At 31.9% G+C, this 20,656-nt stretch overlaps 4 protein-coding genes across 7 annotated transcripts; 1 reads left to right on the top strand and 3 right to left on the bottom strand.

The window, feature by feature from the left end:
* Positions 1–4,385: 4,385 nt before the first annotated feature.
* Positions 4,386–5,900, bottom strand: LOC142537964 (beta-D-glucosyl crocetin beta-1,6-glucosyltransferase-like). The gene has a single exon (XM_075643417.1). The coding sequence runs from the start codon at positions 5,852–5,854 to the stop codon at positions 4,502–4,504; it is 1,353 nt and encodes a 450-aa protein (XP_075499532.1). The 5' UTR covers positions 5,855–5,900; the 3' UTR covers positions 4,386–4,501.
* A 5,930-nt stretch (positions 5,901–11,830) lies between these two features.
* On the top strand, positions 11,831–16,102 carry LOC142537923 (ribonuclease H2 subunit A). 4 transcript variants are annotated; one of them, XM_075643403.1, is made up of 9 exons: positions 11,831–12,076; positions 12,167–12,238; positions 13,573–13,696; positions 13,781–13,868; positions 14,417–14,554; positions 14,839–14,926; positions 15,011–15,131; positions 15,425–15,602; positions 15,775–16,102. In XM_075643403.1, exons 1-8 carry the CDS (start codon positions 11,986–11,988, stop codon positions 15,531–15,533), a joined length of 831 nt encoding a protein of 276 aa, XP_075499518.1. In that variant the 5' UTR covers positions 11,831–11,985; the 3' UTR covers positions 15,534–15,602; positions 15,775–16,102. The 4 variants fall into 4 exon arrangements, with proteins under 4 accessions (XP_075499518.1, XP_075499511.1, XP_075499506.1 ...); XM_075643396.1 differs by having other exon boundaries at positions 15,754–16,102; XM_075643391.1 differs by having other exon boundaries at positions 15,690–16,102.
* A 1,918-nt stretch (positions 16,103–18,020) lies between these two features.
* Positions 18,021–19,124, bottom strand: LOC142537953 (uncharacterized). Its single transcript, XM_075643410.1, has one exon. It carries the CDS (start codon positions 19,032–19,034, stop codon positions 18,273–18,275), a length of 762 nt encoding a protein of 253 aa, XP_075499525.1. The 5' UTR covers positions 19,035–19,124; the 3' UTR covers positions 18,021–18,272.
* A 127-nt stretch (positions 19,125–19,251) lies between these two features.
* LOC142556810 (uncharacterized) lies at positions 19,252–20,352 on the bottom strand. Its single transcript, XM_075668304.1, has one exon. It carries the CDS (start codon positions 20,350–20,352, stop codon positions 19,252–19,254), a length of 1,101 nt encoding a protein of 366 aa, XP_075524419.1.
* Between the last annotated feature and the right edge of the window lie 304 nt (positions 20,353–20,656).

The raw sequence follows: 20,656 nt of genomic DNA, 5'->3' as shown, positions 1-20,656 counted from the left end.
TTTGATTTGACTATTGAGATTTGATGGATTCAAATTACGATCGTCTTGGTGTATTTTTTTTTATATATTTAATACTGGAATTGCATAATAACTTGGCGTGGAGTATGTATTTGTAATTCGTTTGAATTTATGAAATTTAAAATAAATTATTTCGAAAGTCATCTAATTTCCAATATCCATATAATCCAATCCTAGTCGCCAGTAATTTGTGTGGTTGGTGATATATTAATGCTAATAGCCTTATCCGATGATGCTGATAGAACAGTTCCCGATGGATTATGCAATTTCTACTTTACTTGACAGTTTGTGGTCCCTGTGGGATAAAATTGGTACACCATTTCGTTCATAAAATAAATTAAATGAATAATATATGATAAAACGTGATTATAAAATAGTTTATTTACCCACCAATATGGAGTAGTTTGTGTATGAATATTTGATGGTATACAAAGATTTAATTTCCATCAAGTAAACATCAGTCCAGCCACAATGCATACCACGTTCGTGCTTCACCAAAATAGAAATAAGTACGTGTTGGTAATTTTATGTATGTATCCAATGAATCGTTGTGGGAATGGACAATGAAAAGTTTATTGCATATGAATTATAAATCAATACTAAATGAACCAGATGTCGGGTGACTCGTCCTTAACGCCAAATGATACAATATAATTCAAAGTTCAAGGATGAGTCTTCCGTAAAACAAATGAAATATATATCATCTGCATTTATATATATATATTATATATATATATATATATATATATAAGTTTTTCTATTGTGTATTGTCAACTTTGTCCTTAGTTTGTATATACAGGAAATTCTATACATACATATTATAAAAGTGTGAATCAAGGTCAAAGTTTTTCTATTGTGTATTGTCAACTTTGTGCTTAGTTTGTATATACAGGAAAAATTTAGTGAGTATGTTTTTGTCAAATCAGTTATTATGATAATGACAAAATTGTCAAACTACATTTATGTTAGATAATGATCAAGTTAACAAAAAAAACTGAAACTTTAAAATTCTTTGATTTTTATTTTTTTGTAGATGAATTGAACAAACTTTTTTCACAAAAAATATTAATTTGAAAAGATTGAAATACCAAAATATATTGGTTTTATTTGCTTATAGATGAAGTTAAAAAGATTTTTTTCACAAAAAACTTAATTTGTAGATTTTTTCACAAAAAAGTTAATTTATAGAAGATTAAAATAACAAAATTCTTTTGTTTTATTTTCTTGTAAATAAAGTGAAAATATATTTTACACAAAAACTTAATTTGTATAATGATATGATGTTAAATATCTTTTATTTTACTTTCATTAAGATTAATTATTTTAAAATGAAGAATTAAATTAATGAAGCCAAATAATTAAACTAATTTTGTTTTAACAAGGTTGGTGTCATGAAGAAGGTTCGATATTTAATTACATTTACAAAATGATACAAGAATTATCAGATATAAATATAGATAATCCTAATAAATATTTTATTGATATTTATTTTGTCTATATTTCTTTATAAAAAAGAAAGTCAACTAATATTGTTCAAAGCATTAGTTTATTATGAAAATCTAACGATATAAGATTGAATAATATATTTGTATTAATTTAACTATATTTTCCTCTTTTTAAAGGCTAGAAACTATAACAATTATTTTATGAGAGATTCTTGTAATTAACGAATGATTATTTTTATAAGAGATATGTATTGACAAATCAGTTATAGTTTTTGTAGCATTAAAAGATATATCTTTGAATGTAAATTTTTAAAATTATGATAAATAAATTTTTATAAAATTTATTCATTAGCAATACTCACTACTTCTCCATAGACAAAGTCAAAGCTAAGTTATTTGGTTTTTATTTACTTCTACATGAAGTAAACAAATGTTTTTCACAAAAATATTTGTTTGAATGTGATTTATTTTATTTTGTAGATTTATAATCTTTTGAATGATTTTATATATATGTGCAAGAAGTTTATCTTTAATTTGGTGAGGAAGTTTTTGTAAAATCAATTATTATGATGTCAAGATTATCAACAAGGATCAAGTTGCCAAGAAGATTGAAACTCCAAAATTCTTTGGTTTTTATTTTCTTGTAGATGAATTGAACATATTTTTTTCCGCAAAATATTAATTTGAGAATATTGAAATACAAAAAATCATGGGTTTTATTTGTTTATAGATGAAGCGAAAATAATTTTTTCCCAAAAAAATTAGTTTGTACAATATTGAAATACCAAAATTCTTTTGTTTTATTTGGTTGTAAATATAGTGAATTTTTTCCACAAAAAGCATAATTTGTGTAAGGACATGATATTAAATATCCTCTATTTTGAATTAATTGAGAATAATTAATTTAAAACGACGAATTAAAATAATGAAGCCGAATAATTAAATCATGTGGGTTGGTGTTATGAAGAAGGTTTGACGGTTAATTACATTTTACAAAAATGATACAAAGCATTATTGGATATAGAAGAAAGATAACCTTATAAATATTTCGTGAGTATTTATTCTATCCTATTTTTCTTTATAAAAAAATCCAACTAATATTTTTCAAAGCCTTAGTTTATTATTAAAATTTAACAATATTTGATTGAATACAGACAGTTTTACTAACTTTAACTATTTTTCGTCTTTGTAAAGATCAGATCATATAACAATTACTAATTTGATGATCTTGCAATTGACGAAGCTGTATTTTTATAAAGGATGGATATAAGTAAATCAATTATAGATTTATATAATCTGAAATGACATATCTTTAAAGGTAAATTTTTAAAATTTTTATGAATAAATATTTACAAAAATTATTCATTATTGTTCAATATTTCTCCTTATGAGTTAAGATTGATAATAAGAAAGGTCAAATTTATTTGTTTTTATTTGCTTGTAGATGAAGTGAACATATATTTTTCACAAAATATTAAATTAATATGATTTGTTTTATTTTGTAAATCTATAATCTTTTGAATGAGTTATATACGCAAGAAGTTTCTCAGAAAAATTAATATATTCAAATTTAATACTTCCAATAATATAGTATGAAATATAAAAAAAATATGTTATCGTAATTTTGTATTTTTGTATTTAAATAACAAATTGCAGTAAATATGTTATATCATTAAGAGTTGAACACTTTTTGATAAATATAATAAAATGTTAATTAAATCATATTTTGTCAGTTGTCTAGAAGATAGAATAACCAATATTCATTGATTTTATTTGCTTGTAGATTAAGTTAAAATATTTACAAAAAATAAATATAATTTTTAGAATACTGAAATAACAAAATTCTTTGGTTTTATTTGCTTGATGAAACAAAATTTTTTTTCTACAAAACACATAATTGTGTGGAGATTTGTAGAGTCACCATATAGAGAAGAATATACATTTTTTCTCGTAAGATTTGCTAATGAAGATGGCGAGAATATTGTTTTTTCACAGAGAAGAAAAAAATGATGACAAAAAAAATAGTGAAAGCAATATAAATTGAAAATATAAAAGAAGAAAACATTTGACGCAATAAATTAATTTAAGGTTTAGAATATATTATCTATATTATATTTTTATTTTTCATAAATCAATAACACGTGGTAAAATAAGTGGTCAACGTTATGTATTATACTTTTTTCTTCTCTCAAATTTAATTTTAATAACTATTGTGATATCAATTTTATATTATATTTTCTCCAATGTCTAATTTATACAAAATTATAATATTTATTACTAATATGTTTTTCAACAATTATTAATTTATTTAGATTGTGCTTGGATAAATTGATTTTAAATTCATGGATTAGAATTATAATTTTATTGTTAACAATGAAACAATATATCAAATTTTGAATCTACACATTACTTATTTACATATTATAATTTATATAAAGTATAATAAATTTCAAATAATATTATTTTTGGGTGGATTTGAAAATATCATAACTCACATGAAATAATACTATATAAACATGAAATGAGTGGATTTGAAGTTTATGATGTTATTTCTCTAAATAACAAAAATACATTTGAATGTATTGAAATCCATGGATTCCTTAGATTTATAACACATTTGAATGTATTGAAATCCATGGATTTGAAATCCTTTCATACAACTAATATATCGTACTGCGATATTTACAACAATTATATCGTGAGATTTTGTTATTATCTAATAAGATTTTATATTTAATTTATCATTAGGTTTTGATAAATGAAATTTCTGTATTGATTTTTTTGAATTGTAAGAATTATTGTACAAATTTGGTTGTACATGTACCATTACTCATTTTCTATCGACTAATATAGCATGAAATCATTAATATATAATTTTTTTAAAATTTATCTCTTCTGATCTCATTTATTTAACAACAATGGTTGATAACATAAATATATTTTCACAGCACGTGTCTTTACCTAATAAAAATAAAAGGATAGATTTATCATTAAACTTTCTAATAACCCATAAATTTCCTCGTCAAATAAACCATTTCTCATCGACACTTCTTCCCACAAAGTTCTTGCAACTTGTGCACAACTCCATCCATATCTTCTCTGCTTCTTGCTTTCATCTTATACGCATGTTCTTTAGCCCTTCTCCTCAAATTATCCCCATTTTCCTTGCCTAAAACACATTGTATCATTCTTGAAATCTCTCTTGTCTGAAGACTCCCATTCTCATCTCTCTTCACCTCGACACCAACACCAAGTTCCACCACAAGCTTAGCATTCATCGGCTGATCGAGATGCATCGGTATGGCTATAATCGGGACCCCGAAATCTATACTCTCAATCAATGAATTCCAACCACAATGGCTCACAAATCCACCTATGCTCGAGGTGTTCAGAATCTTGGCTTGTGGCGCCCATTTTTCAACTATCTTCCCCTTATCTCCAACCCTTTCAAGAAACCCTTTAGGCAGTACCTCTTGTATATCCATTTCCTCTCCTTTTGGAAACCTTATAACCCATATGAAGTTCGCGTTGCTTAGCTCCAACCCATTAGCTATTTCCTCGATATCTTTCTTGTCCAAGAAATACTCACTCCCAAACGACACGAAAACAGTCGAACTTTCTTCTTTCCTTTCAAGCCATTTTATGACCTCGATCCCCTCATCTCCACTAGTACTCGAATCCTGAATCATCGAACCAACAGGTATGAGTTCCATTTTGATCAGTTCAGACAAATAATCCACATACTTCCCTTCTATTTCTCTGGAAGTGTTCACAAAGATGACCTCTTGACCTCTTCTCTGATCAAGGAGTTCAGCATGGTCGGGATCTTTCTCCTCGTTCTTATACGATTCCGCGTTCCTCCTAACCAGGGAGAGCTCAAAATCTGTGAGACGAATCTCCGGATAGGGGTACTCCACCCCCGGATGAATCATAAAATGAGAGAAATACGAGAACATGGTCGCGCCAGAAGTGAAAAACGAAGCCGCCGGGATGTTGTGACGAGACGCTACGACTCCCGCCCATGTCAGAATGATATCATAAAGCACCAAGTCCGGCTGCAGATCTTTCAAGAGATCTGAGAGACGGGGTTTCGAAGATTGCAAGGCTTTTCTCAGAGTGTGATGTCGATTGATCGGGAGGCCGTTGGTTGTGTGGCAGTGTGGGGGAAGTTCCGGCGAAGAAGGAAGATGAAGCTCCACTAGGTGGACGTGATTCGAGTATTTTTCTGGGATTTTACCCTTAAACGAACTCAGATTCACGGGAGTTGAACAGAGATATGTCTGAAAATTGTAGTCAGAGAGCTTCTTGGCAAGTTCTAGGAATGGAGAAATATGGCCTTGAGCCAGCCATGGAAGCATGAAAACCTTCGGACTCTCTCTCTGAGTACCCATTCTCGTTTCTTGTAAGAGACGAATTCTTGAATCCGTCCTTTATATATATATATATATATATATATATATAATCCACAAAAGACATTATCAATAAATAATATAATGGATTTGGTGATCATAATTATGTAAATTAAATTTAATTATTATTTTCTTTTATTACATATTGAGCAGAGATTTATTAATTCTAAACTTAAATGTGATATATATTGAAAAAAATCCATAAACCGCATAACTCATAAACGAAAACATACCCGAAATCATAATTTTGAATTCTTTAAAACGTATCTTGATCTTTTAGATAAACACACTATTTCTTTGAGATAATACTTTAATTTTTTCTTCTGAATTATTTTCTTAATGGAGAAGAGAATAGAGAACGTGATAGAGCGTGATCTGGGGATCATGACACACACACACACATATTTCTGTTTTAGTCTATCATAAAAACAGAAATTACACTTATATCTCTACACATTAAAGACTCACGACCTATTAGATAGGTTAAAGTCTAATAACCTGAAACCTTGGTTGATCATTTTTTTTACTTAATAGACAATCAATGACGCATAATTATTTACATATAAGTTTATATAAATAAAATTGATCCAATAATATAGATCACGAATATTAGAAAATTTTATTATTATTATTTTGCGTCTGTATTATAGTGATTGTAGGATGATATATATTGGATGTGACCATATTACATTTGAAAATTGAGAAAATAATACTTTGTTTGCGCCGCGTGGTGAGGCTGAGTAATTTATGTTGACAAATTATTATCTTACATGTTTTTTGGGTTTTTCTATTATTAATTTTTCAGAAAAAATCAAAACTAATTTGACCGACAAGGTTTTGCGAAAAACAAAAAACAAAAAACAAAAAAATGCAAAACGCTATCAGCAGTAATGAACGCTGTAAAATAATTTTACTGCTTCTGCATATAATAGCAACAGACGTTTATGTAGCAACATCCGCGGCCTCTGGTAGGATCTGTTCCTATTGACGGTGGACGCTCACTTGGTCAGTGTCACAGTTTGTTTACCGGTCTCCTTGCATTCAAAGTCGCAATTCTTGCAAAGACCGCTTCTTTTCAAGCACGATTCTCGAGTTTAATATGCAGAATTAATGCGTCAAGTGTTGTGTCCTTTTACTTTCTTGTTTTTTTTATTACAAAGGGACTCGAGCCTAAGACTTAGGGGTGGGGAGGGTGAGACCAACCAACTGGGCTAAGCCCGGTCTCGTGTCCTTTTACTTTCAAAATCTATAGAACTATGTTAATAGGAAGCATTTTTCCTGGTTGATTCCATTTTACATGTAGAGGCATTACCTTCATGATAGAATCAAAGGCCCAAATTTAGCCATACATACATGGGTCCACAAATTTTTTTTTAAAATCACATATGTGTGTGAATCTTGTCCATCCAAATTATGTGGGGCAGTGCCCCACATATAGTATCGAAGCTATCATTTTTTCTCACAATTTCTAAATCTAACTCCATTTTTTTTTTCACTTCCAAAATTATGTTATCAATTTGTTTAAATTTTATCTATATCCAATTTTTTTTCTGGAAATGACTATTATCAATGTACTTTGATGGTCATGTTATTATCGATAATGATTCGATCGAATATAGTATTTTTTATAGTAGATTGATCAAATTATTATGATCTATTACTTTGGTAGAGTTCGTTTAAGTTGTGCATAAAATGTTATGAATATATCAAATGAAGTTTATTATCAAGTTGTCGACAAAATATTCATTCACAGAGAGATCGTCGTGTTGTGTAGCAATAGAAAAATAATCACTTTTAAAATGCGATGATCATGACTCAAATATCAACGAGTCGAGACATATATGTTGTCATTATCTAACTGGATGTAAAACATCCATTCTAGTCACCGAGTCACCAACAAACGTTAGAATCCAAATAATTGAAACATCTTGTAACGTGACAGTTGCTTCACCACATTTAAAAAAGAAATGTATACGTGTCTCGTATCGTCATCGTTCAACGATAACAATAATCAAATGATTTTCAAACACTCGAATGTTGCATTATAACATCTCATATGATTTAACATCCAAATCAGATTATCTCCCAAGATATAACATCCGAACCAGATTTTCTGATCACTTAACTCTTAAAATATCATCAACAATTTATTCCGAAACTGTTAATGAGGTATGTATCGCTTGTGAGTAGAATACAATGTGAGCTTTTGTTCTTCAATTTTCTGTTATTATAAAATAAATTATCAAAATAATAAGTTAATCCAAAATATTTAACAAAAAGTGAAATAATAAAAAAAAAATAAAACTTAAAAAAATTATCAAGAATAAATAAAAAAGATGCTCCAATAATTATTAATGCACACAAACTTCCAACTTCTTGTCAGCTAAAAATTACAACTTCTGCTGGCAGCTGTATATAGCAGCTGTCACCTATATACAGCTGCATCTTTGGACCAACTATTGGTGGTTTATTTTAATTTTTTTAAATTAATAATAATAATAAATCCATGTTTCTCGATGGTTCAATTAATTAATTTTGGACAATCTGATGCTATTTGAGTACCACAATTTTCATGCTTTGTTGTAAGAAATGATTTATTTATTTAATTAGAATATTCGACATTCATCGACAGGAGATGCGACACATCGATTAATAAAAAATAATCGATAGAAAATGGGACACATTGGTTAAATGAATCTTCGGACATGTGTAAATTATTTGGTTTTAGAGAGATAAATAATTGACACATGGCTTCAAAATAAATAAATTATGTTTTATTAATATACATTATACATATATAAAAGGTATTGAATAAATAAATTTATATAGAATCTGTAAACAATCCAATCATATGTAATATTCTATCTTATATTATTAAATTTAAAACATCGAGAGTAATTAATTTTTAATAGTATGGTCTGTTTTAATTAATAAAAAGCTAAAAATTTAATATAAATCAATAGTTTATCAGCGGATAGAATTTTTGTTTCTCATCAAATCGTAGGTTCAATTTTTTAGTCTTTTTTCCTTTTTTTTTCTATTTATTTTTTTAATTCATATATCAAAATGGTTGTATAGTCATTTATCATTTCTTATAATTATATTTTGATTCGCATTTAAATATAAATCAAAATGAATTATAAAAATATTATAATACATTAGTTTATATTATGTTGTCTGGTAAATTTAAAATTTCATGTTTAAAAAAACAATAATAAAAAAATGATCTGTTTCGTTACGATGTAAACTAGGTGTGGCATAGGAATCCTCGAGCAGACATAAAACAATATTTAATTTTGAGAGTTAGTTTATGCTAAAGTATGGAGTAACATTTTTCCTTCGGTTTTCTTACATGTTTTTTTAACGACGATTGAATTAACACTCGATTTATTTAGATATCGTTTAGTTCATGTGATAAGATAAGTAAATGATATATAATAAGAGTGATCATAAAATAAAAAGTAAGAATAACTAACATATTATGATAAATTATATGATATTTGACATGATTTTAACTCGCTTGATTAATTTTGTTAATTATATTATGATTACTAAAATGCCTCAATCATATATTAATTAGTAATATATTGTTAAAATAATTGAATAAATAATAAATTTCTAGAATTAATTTATTTTAAAAATTATAAATAAAATTAAAATATTATATTAATTATTAAAATTTCATTAATTTCAATTTCCGTAAACAGCTAAAAAATCGATTAATATTATAGAATATAATTAAAATTTGATAATAACATAAATATGAATTTATTGTGATAAAATATTAATAAAAATTTGAATATTAAATAATGATTAAAAACAATTATAATATTACAGTTACAAATAATTTAATAATAATTAAAATATGACCAATAATAATTAAATTATTTATAATATTAGTCAAATTAAAAATTATATTTAAATATTATTAGATTTGTTGAATTTATAATTATTTTAAACTTTAGGATATCAAAGGAAATTTAAATTAATCAAATATCACCCATTCTCTCCCAAAGGAGTATATAACCATCAACAAGAGGATTATAATGCATACAGTGCGAGCTGGGTGCGGGCTGAACGGACCTATCACAATTTTAATCATGCACACCGAACACATGATAACTGAAAGATTAAAAATCAATCACCCTTTATCATGCACACCAAACAATACATTAAGTTATTGTATATTGAGTATATCATCACGTTAATCATATAAATTGGACTGAACAAATCATATACAATATGTTTAGTTGGTCATCTTGTGAATTCTACATATTTTTATTTTCAATTCGAATGAACAATTCACTATTAAAAGATAAAAAGAGTATAATGTTAGCATGTATGTAGAATATAAAATATAGAAAGAGTACTCCATAGTCTTGTCTTAAATTTTTCTAAGCCGATCAATTCATGAACACGACTCCTACTCTTGAGTACACGAAGTAAACTAGTTCCGAACAAAGAAATGCGCTCTTCCATTGATTGCTGAACACCTTTTTTGTGTCACTGTTAGCAAAATCATCTTCACTTCTAAAGAGATGCCGATCAAATTTGAGCTCGATGCAATAGTTAAAATTTCCGCGAACGCATTTGCTAGTTGACTTGTTTGCAAGACTCCCAAATTCGAGTTTATTATTATTATTTTTTATGATGACAAAATCTGCGGTTATTATCATTCGATATACAATAGATAAGACACATAATTTAATCTTCTATATAAACTTATATCATATAAGCCAAATATATTGGATGTGAGTCATATCAAAATGAGAAAAACTCAATCCAATAAGTCTTGACAAAAATTATAAAATGATCATCTGTCGGATGAATTTTGTGAGACGTATATCTAATTCAACTTAACTCATGAAAAAATATTATTTTTCATGCCAAAAATATTTTTTTTCATGATAACTATGAATCAGATCAACCCGTCTTATAGATATAATATGTGCGACTGTATTAAAAAAAACCTATTCATAATTCTTAGCCTGATGAAATTTAAACTTACTTACCTTTATGCACTGATTTCTGTATCAACAACTATTCCATCGTCTCAAACACAATACCAACAAATGATGCAGCTGTGATACTTTTATATATCTTAAATTGTTGTGTGTAAACGAACCAAAAATCAATAAAAAAGTAAAAATTGTATTTGATCCTGATTCAAAGCAAAATAGTTAAATTTTTCTTACTTTAATTTTACTCGAATTTGAACGTAAGGTTGAAGCATGGTGATACCAAAAAAAAGCATAAACTCGAATTCGAACATAACTGACCCGAAAATAGAGAACTCAAACTCGAACCCAAAGTAACCCGTGTAACATGACATTTTTTTTTGCAACATAATAATTATACAAGCACATAATAATAGTAATAATAATTTTTAATTCAAACACATAATAATAAAATATCTTCAAAAAATCTTCAATATGACAAAATAATTTTCAATTTTCAAATAACAAAAAGTCTACAAAGACCACAACCTAAAAAAAGCGACAAAATAGTTTTCAATTTTCAAGCAACAAAAAGTCTACAGAGACCACTACCCTAAGAAAATTACAAAAAAGGAGTTAGAGGCATAAGAGATGAGTTGGGCTTCTCTATTTACTTTAGAAACCCTAAATGCTAAAACAAAAATTCAAAGAGCAGATATCATGTGACACAATCTCACGAATTTTTACACGTAAGACGGGTCAATCTTACCGATATTCACAATAAAAAGTAATACTTTTAGCATAAAAATAATACTTTTTCATGAATTACCCAAATAAGAGATCGGACTCACAAAATATGATCCGTGAAACCGTTTCACACAAATTTTTGCTAAATTTAAAAAAATAACAAGTGTAACATATATGTTTTTTTAAAAAAGGACAAGTCAGGTGAGGTCAGGTTCTTGGTGACCTGATAATTTTTTCAGTTCAGATCAACCCCAGCTCATATGAAAAAATAACGGGGTTGAATTCGAGTCCGAACCATTTCGACCCGAGATCACAAACCAAAACCTAGTATATTTTGTGTCGTGTCTGCGGGCCGGGTTCGGGTTTAAAAGGAACGAAAAACCCTTATTTTGCTGTGGCGGGAAACACCGAGAGGACTGAACAAAGAAGATGGGTTCGGAGAAAACGACGCCGCCGCCGAAATGGGCATCGAAGCCTTGCATTATGGGCATCGACGAAGCGGGGCGTGGCCCTGTTTTAGGTACTTAAAATTACCTTCGCGCGCAACCGCTTCGAAATTTGTCATTCAGTTGTTGATCTCATCATTTTGTGGAATTAATCTTTTCTGCAGGACCAATGGTGTACGGATGCTTGTACTGTGCAAAATCGTACCAGAAAAGTCTCTCCACATTGAATTTTGCTGGTTTTTTTTTCTTTCTAATCCTTTTACCGTGTGATAATTTTTCAATCACCCTATTTTGCTTCTTTTGTAAATATTCGTTTTATGTTAATGATTTTCTCTTGAGGTTGTGTCTAAAGTACGGAACTGTCTTGTAAGTTAGGGAGAAGTTGGTAATCATTTATGCCATTTATGCCTACAGTGCCTAAAGGATTTTTTTTTCAATGATTATTATCTAATGTATAAATTACACGCAAGTGTTTGTTTTATTATTGGATCAGGTGATGGTTGTTGCTTGTTCTCTAGTAGAATGTGCAGATTTATGCTACCGTGTAGGTTATAAGAGAAAAAGATGTTAAAGCAATTGTTATTCTATGTTTTGACATGGGCAAGATAGACAGTTTTCATCCAATTCTCTCGTCAGGGATCTTCTCTAATTGAATTCTTGTGCCTAATAGCTTGCTGAATCACTTAGGGAGAAGGCTTGGAATCAGCGCACATGTTTAAGTAGTTACACTATGTTGATCTCATGATCCTAGGAGTAAACATCCTACGTATTGTTTCATGTCGCCTCTTAGAATCCTGATGATTGGCGGTAAGCAGTATCTTTGAATGGCTCATCTAGACCAACTAGACTCATATAGAACAGATTGGGTGCGGCATGTTTGACAACATAAATTGGAACCATCTTGGTGTTCATTACTCTAGTTGGAGGATAACACCTGTGGCGATGCAATAGCTTTTGTATAGCTCGACACTCTTGCTGAGTTAATTACTGGTGTTTGAAACAATCTGTCACTCGACCATATGCAAAAATACAAATGGATTTCTTCTCATCGTTTCAGATGTTTCTCTGTGATGTTTGTTGTTTCGACACTCTTGCTGAGTTAATTACTGGTGTTTGAAACAACCGTCACTCGATCATATGCACAAATACAAATGGATTTCTTCTCACCATTTTAGATGTTTCTCTGTGATTTTATGTTTGTTGTTTCGATAATTTATGGGTTTCAATAACTATTAGAGGGAGTATTACAATTTCTGTTTATATTTTACTAGCCGCGATTAAAGTAAGAATCGCATGCTTTTATACCACAGTTGTCGAGCAAAGCACTTGCATCATGTTTTGAAATACCGGTAGTTTAGTTGCTTTCCTTTCTTTGGTCTTTTGAAGAAAAAACTAAGGTTAGATTTCTATAAACAAATTAGACCCCGATACATTTCCTTTATTTTTCCCCTTGAAATGCACATTTTTTTATGGTAACTCTCTTGTGACTGATTTACAAAGCTATTTCTTTGATTTGACAATATATGTTGCCTTTTCCATTTCAAAATTTCCATTTTGTTTGTCCATGTAGATTCAAAAACTCTAAAGGAAGAGAAGAGGGAAGAATTATTCGAGAACTTGAAGGCTGATGAATCAATTGGATGGGATGCTGATGTAATAGACCCTCGAGAGCTATCTCACAAAATGTTGAAGAAGTTAGCACTGAAAATAATGTTATATTATCACAAGTGAGATATCAGAACCACTCCATGACATAGTTTTGCCTTGATTTTCTGCAGAGAAAAGATAAACCTAAATGAAATATCACATGATTCTGCAATTGGCCTTATTAACAATGCTTTGAACCTGGGTGTTCTTTTAACTGAGGTAAGTATCTTTTAGTTTTTATAGCTGATTAATTCAATTTGAGATGTTGTTGTGTTTGAACGAGATTTGCAGGTTTTAATTTATGCTCTCTCTTCAGAGAGAACATTTCTGGATTGATTTCATAAAACACCATGTTAGATGGTTCAAGTTTGGGGATCTGGAAACTTATGATAATGAAGCAAAATAATGAGAGCCATGGTAGGAAATACAGTCTAAACATAGGCATTGTTGTCAAAGTACACAAATCTTTTTATTATCAAACCATATCTAAGGTTGTGCTAGCCATAGATATTTTGCCTATGTCCTACAATATTAGTTCAACACAATGTGTTGCACAAGGAGTTCAAGACAAATGCTTACCTCCAAGACTTTTTCCTAAGATTGATTTGAAATTGAATTCTATAAAATTGTCCAAAACCCAATGATTTTCGCATAAAGGAATTTCAGAACTGATTTTAATCCTATTATATCATTGTCAGAGTGTGTAGCATTTTGAAGATTCACCATTTAAACTTGCTCACTGCCCTAAAATTTTGCTCGTGTAACAGGTTTATTTAGATACAGTTGGAGATGCGGAAAAGTATAGAGTGAAGCTTTCTGGAAGATTTCCAAATATCAAATTCGTTGTTGCAAAGAAAGCTGATAGTCTATATCCAGTTGTAAGCGGCGCAAGTATTGTAGCAAAGGTGGCTCTCTACCTTTTTTGTTTTTATATTAGAAGATTTTCCATTATTTTGTAAAGGGAGGTGCAATTTTATCATACATTATATCAGACCTCTTCTCTTCAAAAGTTGTGACTACTTAACCTTGCAATACATGGTGTCTAATACATGGTGTCTGATAGACCGTTTTGGCCTATTTATTGCTGTTCAAATAGTATGCCTGATCTCTCTGTTCTCTCTTTCCTGCTGCAATTTTAAACTTAAGTTTACTAGGTTATATTCAGTTACGTAAAAGTTTTGCATTTCAGGTCACAAGGGACAGAGCTTTGCGAGATTGGGTGCTAGATGAAACTGCTGAGCACCTGCATAGGAATTTTGGATCTGGGTACCCTGGAGGTTAGTTCTCCTTTAGGTCTTCTCGGTTTTTATGATTGGTTTATTCGTTTTCAATAATGTTTGAACATAATGACTATTTTCCAGATCCAGGGACAAAGGCCTGGCTAGCAGATCATACGCATTCAGTTTTTGGATTCCCAACATTGGTTCGCTTTAGTTGGGGAACATGCACATCATATTCTAAAGATTTTGTTGAAGTCTTGTGGTTAGTCTCTGATGGACCCATGAAAGTAGCCAATAAAAGTCATTTCCTTTATCTTTTTTCTTGGCTCGACAAATGACCAATGCTGTACTTGACCAAAATTTAAACATTAGCATATTGTTAAAATCTTTCACATATGAGTAGTACGGCAGTTTTGGTTATTTGGTGTCTCTACATTTGTGTCTGTAACTTTTGATGGACAAAGGAAACTTTTATAATCTGGAATCAAAATGATGCTGTTATCGATATGAAGCAGAGTGCAAAATTTGACAAGTTCTTTCCCATGGCTGTGACAGGGAGTCTGATGCCACTGAACAGGATGGAAATGGAATAACTGACAAGCGACAAATGAAACTCACCAGCATTGGGCTTTCTTCATCAAAGAGGAAAAAGCCAAGAAATTGAATCGAGTGGGAAAAGCAGTTGCAAATTTTTCCAGTCTCGTAAACTCAAGCTGCTTTCTAATTTCTAATGGTAAGTTGGTTCTCGTGCTGATTACAAACTGTTTCTAATGCTGATACACAAATTTTTTCATGCATTCCCTACACTGTTCGTCTCCAGGATTTTAACCCAATGAAATTATTTGATGAAAGCATCACGTTTTTAACCTGTGTTTACATTGAAGGAAGCTTCTGCTACATTGAAGGAAGCTTCTGCTGTATCTACAGAATAGTATTTGACCAACAATAATGGCGTAACTGGTACACCATGAACAACTACCAGATCCAAAAAGAAATATCCTACTTCTCCACAACTCTTTCATTTACGTGATATTTATGATGAATTAGTGTAGGCTCAACTGTGTGCAGCAATTACCTAAGCTTTATGTTGTGTTGCGTAAGTTGCATTGTTATTGTACCATAGTTATTTTACCATTATCCTGGTGAAACATTTTAATTTGCATCGTTGCTAATTATAGTTTTGTTGTGATGATAATCGTTTGACCTCACGATCGGTATTTTTGTACGATCTTACCTCTACCAATTCCTTGTGGAAACCAGAGGAGGGGGATTGTTGGGTTGTGCAAATAGCAATTAAGTTCATGGTCTTCTTTATGAGGCTACGTGACATCAATCAAAACGTTATGTGATGGGATGAAGTGTGACCTGTTGTAACGAGTCTCAATTTTTGTGTGCATGTGAGAAAAACGCTATTGATGCCCGGACAATTATTTCATTTGCTTGTAAAGCTACGGATGGAAATCCAATTGTGAAGTTCCTTATTAAGTGGGCATGGAGACGAAATATCGATACAAGCTTTGGAATATTGGAGCATTCGGTAGCAAATAGTGATTTACATGCTTAAACTTCGTGATTGGGTTGAACTAGAAATTGAGTAAAATTTTTAATTAGTTATAAATCGAATCAAAATGTCAATTTTTATCCGTTTACAACTATTTTATGCCCAGTTTTATGTTTCCATACCGTGTTTCAGTTTATCTTTCATGGATCCTCTACAGCGGCCATCTATACATCATCCCATAACCCCAGAAAAGAAAAAGACAAATGGGATGAATAATTCAAGCTTTAAAGCTTTATTGTTCAATGAACCACGTCCAAGTAAAGCAAGCATTAAAACAAGGTCCAATTACTTAAACTTGTTTCAATGAATGAGAAGTGTCAATTAAGCATGGAGGGATATATGGTACACGGATGACAGGATGCAGATATTCAGAATACATAACACCTAGTCTGAATATTTCAGTACCAACCTTTGGAGAGGTAACATCATTTCTACCTCACTATTAAACGAAATAAGTCTAATTTTCAGTTATCTAACACTTGACTTCTCTTTAGAAGTTGTGTCAGTTGATTTTGATTACCGTCCGTTGGCTAATTTGCCTTCGCTGGATAGTTTATCCAACGCTCATCTTCTGATGTGTTGTAACCATTCATCTTCTTTCCCATTTGTTGGTTTATATGTTTATTTAATTAAAGAGGATAGCATAAGCATATGGGCAAGATTAATATATCGATTTTGACGAGGCATCTTATCATACAAGACAAATAGGTTATCCTAACGAGACTTAAATGCAAAAGGAACTATCTACAAAAACGTTTGCCTCATGCAGCATACAAGTCCATTCAAAACCTATTTCCACGAGCATTGTTTGAAACAAATACATATATTTATTAGGTTTTATCTATTTTCATCATTTCAATGACTCACAGGGCAAACAATCAGAAAAAACTATTCACCACGGACAACAAGCTACATCAATGATCAGAGATCACACAAGCTAATAACAAGAAGGCTTGGACCAAGTCCACGTAAATGTCAAGTTTCGACCTCAAGAATGATGAATGGCCAAGATCATTCAAAAACATGCTGAAGAGACCAGATATCCTTTGCCATTTCATGTTTTATCTCATATCCACGTATAAATATTTAGCATCCATGAAACAAATTGTTGTTTTGCTTGGTAATGGCTAGTAGAAAGACAAGATGCAGTTAGACAAACACAGGGGCTATCCGATTGAAAGTGCTGAGAGAAATGGCATGATAGAGTCTAAATATCTGAAGATAAACTTCATCAAATAAATCCAATATATATACTTTACAACCTATTAAATGACAATAAAATAAATAGTCATTAGTCCAGTAAATGCAAATAATTCCTATTGCTTACATTTTATTTCGATTTCAAGATTCCTAATGGAAAGTGCCTTGATCTTTGGAAGCCCGCCAATAACGGGGCATCGTTATCAAAGCCCACACTTTATATGTCTCTGGTGCTTTAGCCTTGTGACCAGACAGAATGTGGTGCCTCGAGCCTTGGTGAAATATTGTTAAATTTTAGCTATACACACCATTAGTGTGTATTATCACAACAGACATAAATGATGAGAAAATTCATCATGGAAAACAGAAAAAACAATTCTCTAGCCTGGATGATCAACATACGTTTATTCATTTGGTGTTCCATTACATCTCCATCTAGGATCTAAGTTCTAACTCCACATTCCATCAATCATCAATTATCAAACATCTGAATTGGAACGGACCACCACAATACCTCACAGAATTCCTATTCAATTTCTATCAGCCAATCAAACTCTTGCAATAAAAGAAGCTAATACAACAAATCGAGCACTACAACAAGAAATCATCAAACACCATGCCATGAATAAAAAGTTACTTATTTCAGAAAATTACAAGCAGGGAGAAAAGCATGTAAATCAAGAAACAAGCATACGTAATGAGGCCTCTGTGTTCATCCCCGCAATTTGCCAGCTCTACCACCAATCGCGTGCAGACCCGTGTGGCCCAGATCACGAACAACCCGGTGATCACCATGATCAACACTCCACCCTGCGGCAGAAAAAGAGTAACAGCAGACAGAATCACGATAGGTAGCATACAGTATCCAATAACGCTGAGACATGTGTACATGTCAAGATTCCCGTTTTTCCCCTCGAGCATATTGAAAACGACGTATAGAAACATCGAAGCCATTGTCACCCATCCAAGGATGATCCCGAAATGAAGTTTCCCAGCGAGGAGCTGGAAGAGTCCGAACGCCATCAGAAAGAGGAAAGGTCCCGATAGATCTGCGTCTTCGTGGAGATTGTGGTTGATTTTGAAAGGATTGATTATGGCGAGGGTCTTCTGGTAAATCTGCTTGGTGTTTATACCTAGTTCTTCGAGGAGCGGCGGCTCGTCCTCGAAGGAAGTCCCCGATGATCCAATATTGGAGGGGAAGTGGGGAGCGGCGGAGAAAGAGGTCGAAGCGGCTGCGGAATTGACGTCGAATGAGATGAAGGGGAGGTTGGGGTTCGAGGATCGAGGCGGTTGGAAAGGGGTGGTAGGGACGCGGCGCTTCTGGACTACGGCGGCGGCGGTGGTGCCGCCAGGATTCCCGCCGGAGGGGAAAACCACCGGTGGCACGTTGAATTCCCTCGACATTAGTGGTGAGATCTGGTTAGGGTTTTTTTTCCCCTAATATAATATATCTCCAAAATTTGTGTATTGCTTGAATATTGTGAATGCTTAGGAAGGACGGCATTGGGGACTATATATAATGTAATTAACTTTATTTAATATTAAATAATCAAATTTATCAATTATTATTATTATTATTATTATTATTATTATTATTTTTTTTGAAATGAGATGTCATATATCAAAAGTTGTCCACACAATTATGGGAAATGAAATTACATAAGATATCTGGAGGGTGAATCATAATAAAAGGATTAACATAAGATATGGCCTCTCGAGCAAGAGTATGTGCCACCATATTTGCTTGTCTTCTAGCACGTTGAATTTTGAATGAAGGATGCCCGTCGAGAAATGTACGGCAACTGGAGATTATTGAGCCAAACTCTGTGTGGTCAACATTCTTTGAGGTGATCGCATTTACCACCGTCTTTGAGTCGGTTTCATATATAATATCATGGAGTTCAAGAGAGGTTGTCCATGTGATAGCGTCAAGAAGGGCAAGTGCTTCGGCCTCCTTAACTTCAAACATACCGTATTTCACACTTGTTTTGCTCACCATGAATTTCCCTGTCGCGTCTCGCACCACAGCACCGAGGCCAACAGCTTGATGTTCTTTAAACATTGCCGCATCGACATTGCACTTCACATATGGATCAGGTGGTTTCGTCCATCGATCATCTGTATCCCGCCGAGAACTTGAGGCTTGTCCTTTTGTAGAGTTCTTTTGTGCTTGAGTCCAGTTCCATATCAGATCATAGCCGAGTGAAACAGTGGTTTGCGGAGGTCTAGACACACCGTTCCATAGTTTCTCATTTCGATAGCGCCATATGCTCCATAATGTAGCCGAGAGGATTGTTTGTACAGACTTTGGGATTTTATTCAGACTTTCAAATACCCAATTTGAAAATGATACTGCTTCTCTTGCACAATCCGTCACTATGCGATCAAGCTTTGCAATTTTCCAACAATCCTTTGCATATGGGCAGTCAATGAAGACATGCCAATTGTTTTCCAGCCCCGATTCACATATCACGCAGCAGGAAGGTACCTCTATATTCCTAGATTGAAGTTTCAATCGACAAGGTAGGAAATCACGCGCTGCTCTCCAAAGGAATGATCGTATCTTCGGAGGTGTTGATAAATTCCATATCTTGGACCATTCCCCATCCTGGCGATGTACCTGCTCCTGGTTGGTTCTAAGTTCTTCAATCTTATTTGAGTGTGTCAAAGTTTCATATAGGAATATTACCACCGGCCTGTGAGCTCTCACTAGCTCACGCATATTTGGAACCGCACGAGTAAAGGCCCAGTCCTCGGCAGTTCCAACTTAGGATGATCATGGCTGCCGGCAGGCCTGGAGTCCAGGCCCTGCCGATAAAAAAGGCACAAGAGTGGTGTTATTGAAATTAAACTATATTGCAAGAATTTGTCTTTAATAAATTTGATCGAGACTCTAATATATTAATGAAAATCCATAAAGTCGATCTTGAGAAAAAATTAATCGGCTGATCATGTTTCAATCTTCATGCCAATATACATATATATATATACATATACCTATATATATACAGTATATATATATATAT

This window comes from Primulina tabacum, chromosome 1 (assembly GCF_025594145.1).
Source record: "Primulina tabacum isolate GXHZ01 chromosome 1, ASM2559414v2, whole genome shotgun sequence".
NCBI classification, from domain to species: Eukaryota; Viridiplantae; Streptophyta; class Magnoliopsida; order Lamiales; family Gesneriaceae; genus Primulina; species Primulina tabacum.
Note: the sequence above shows the minus strand (reverse complement) of the source record. Positions and strands in the feature narration are given on the sequence as shown.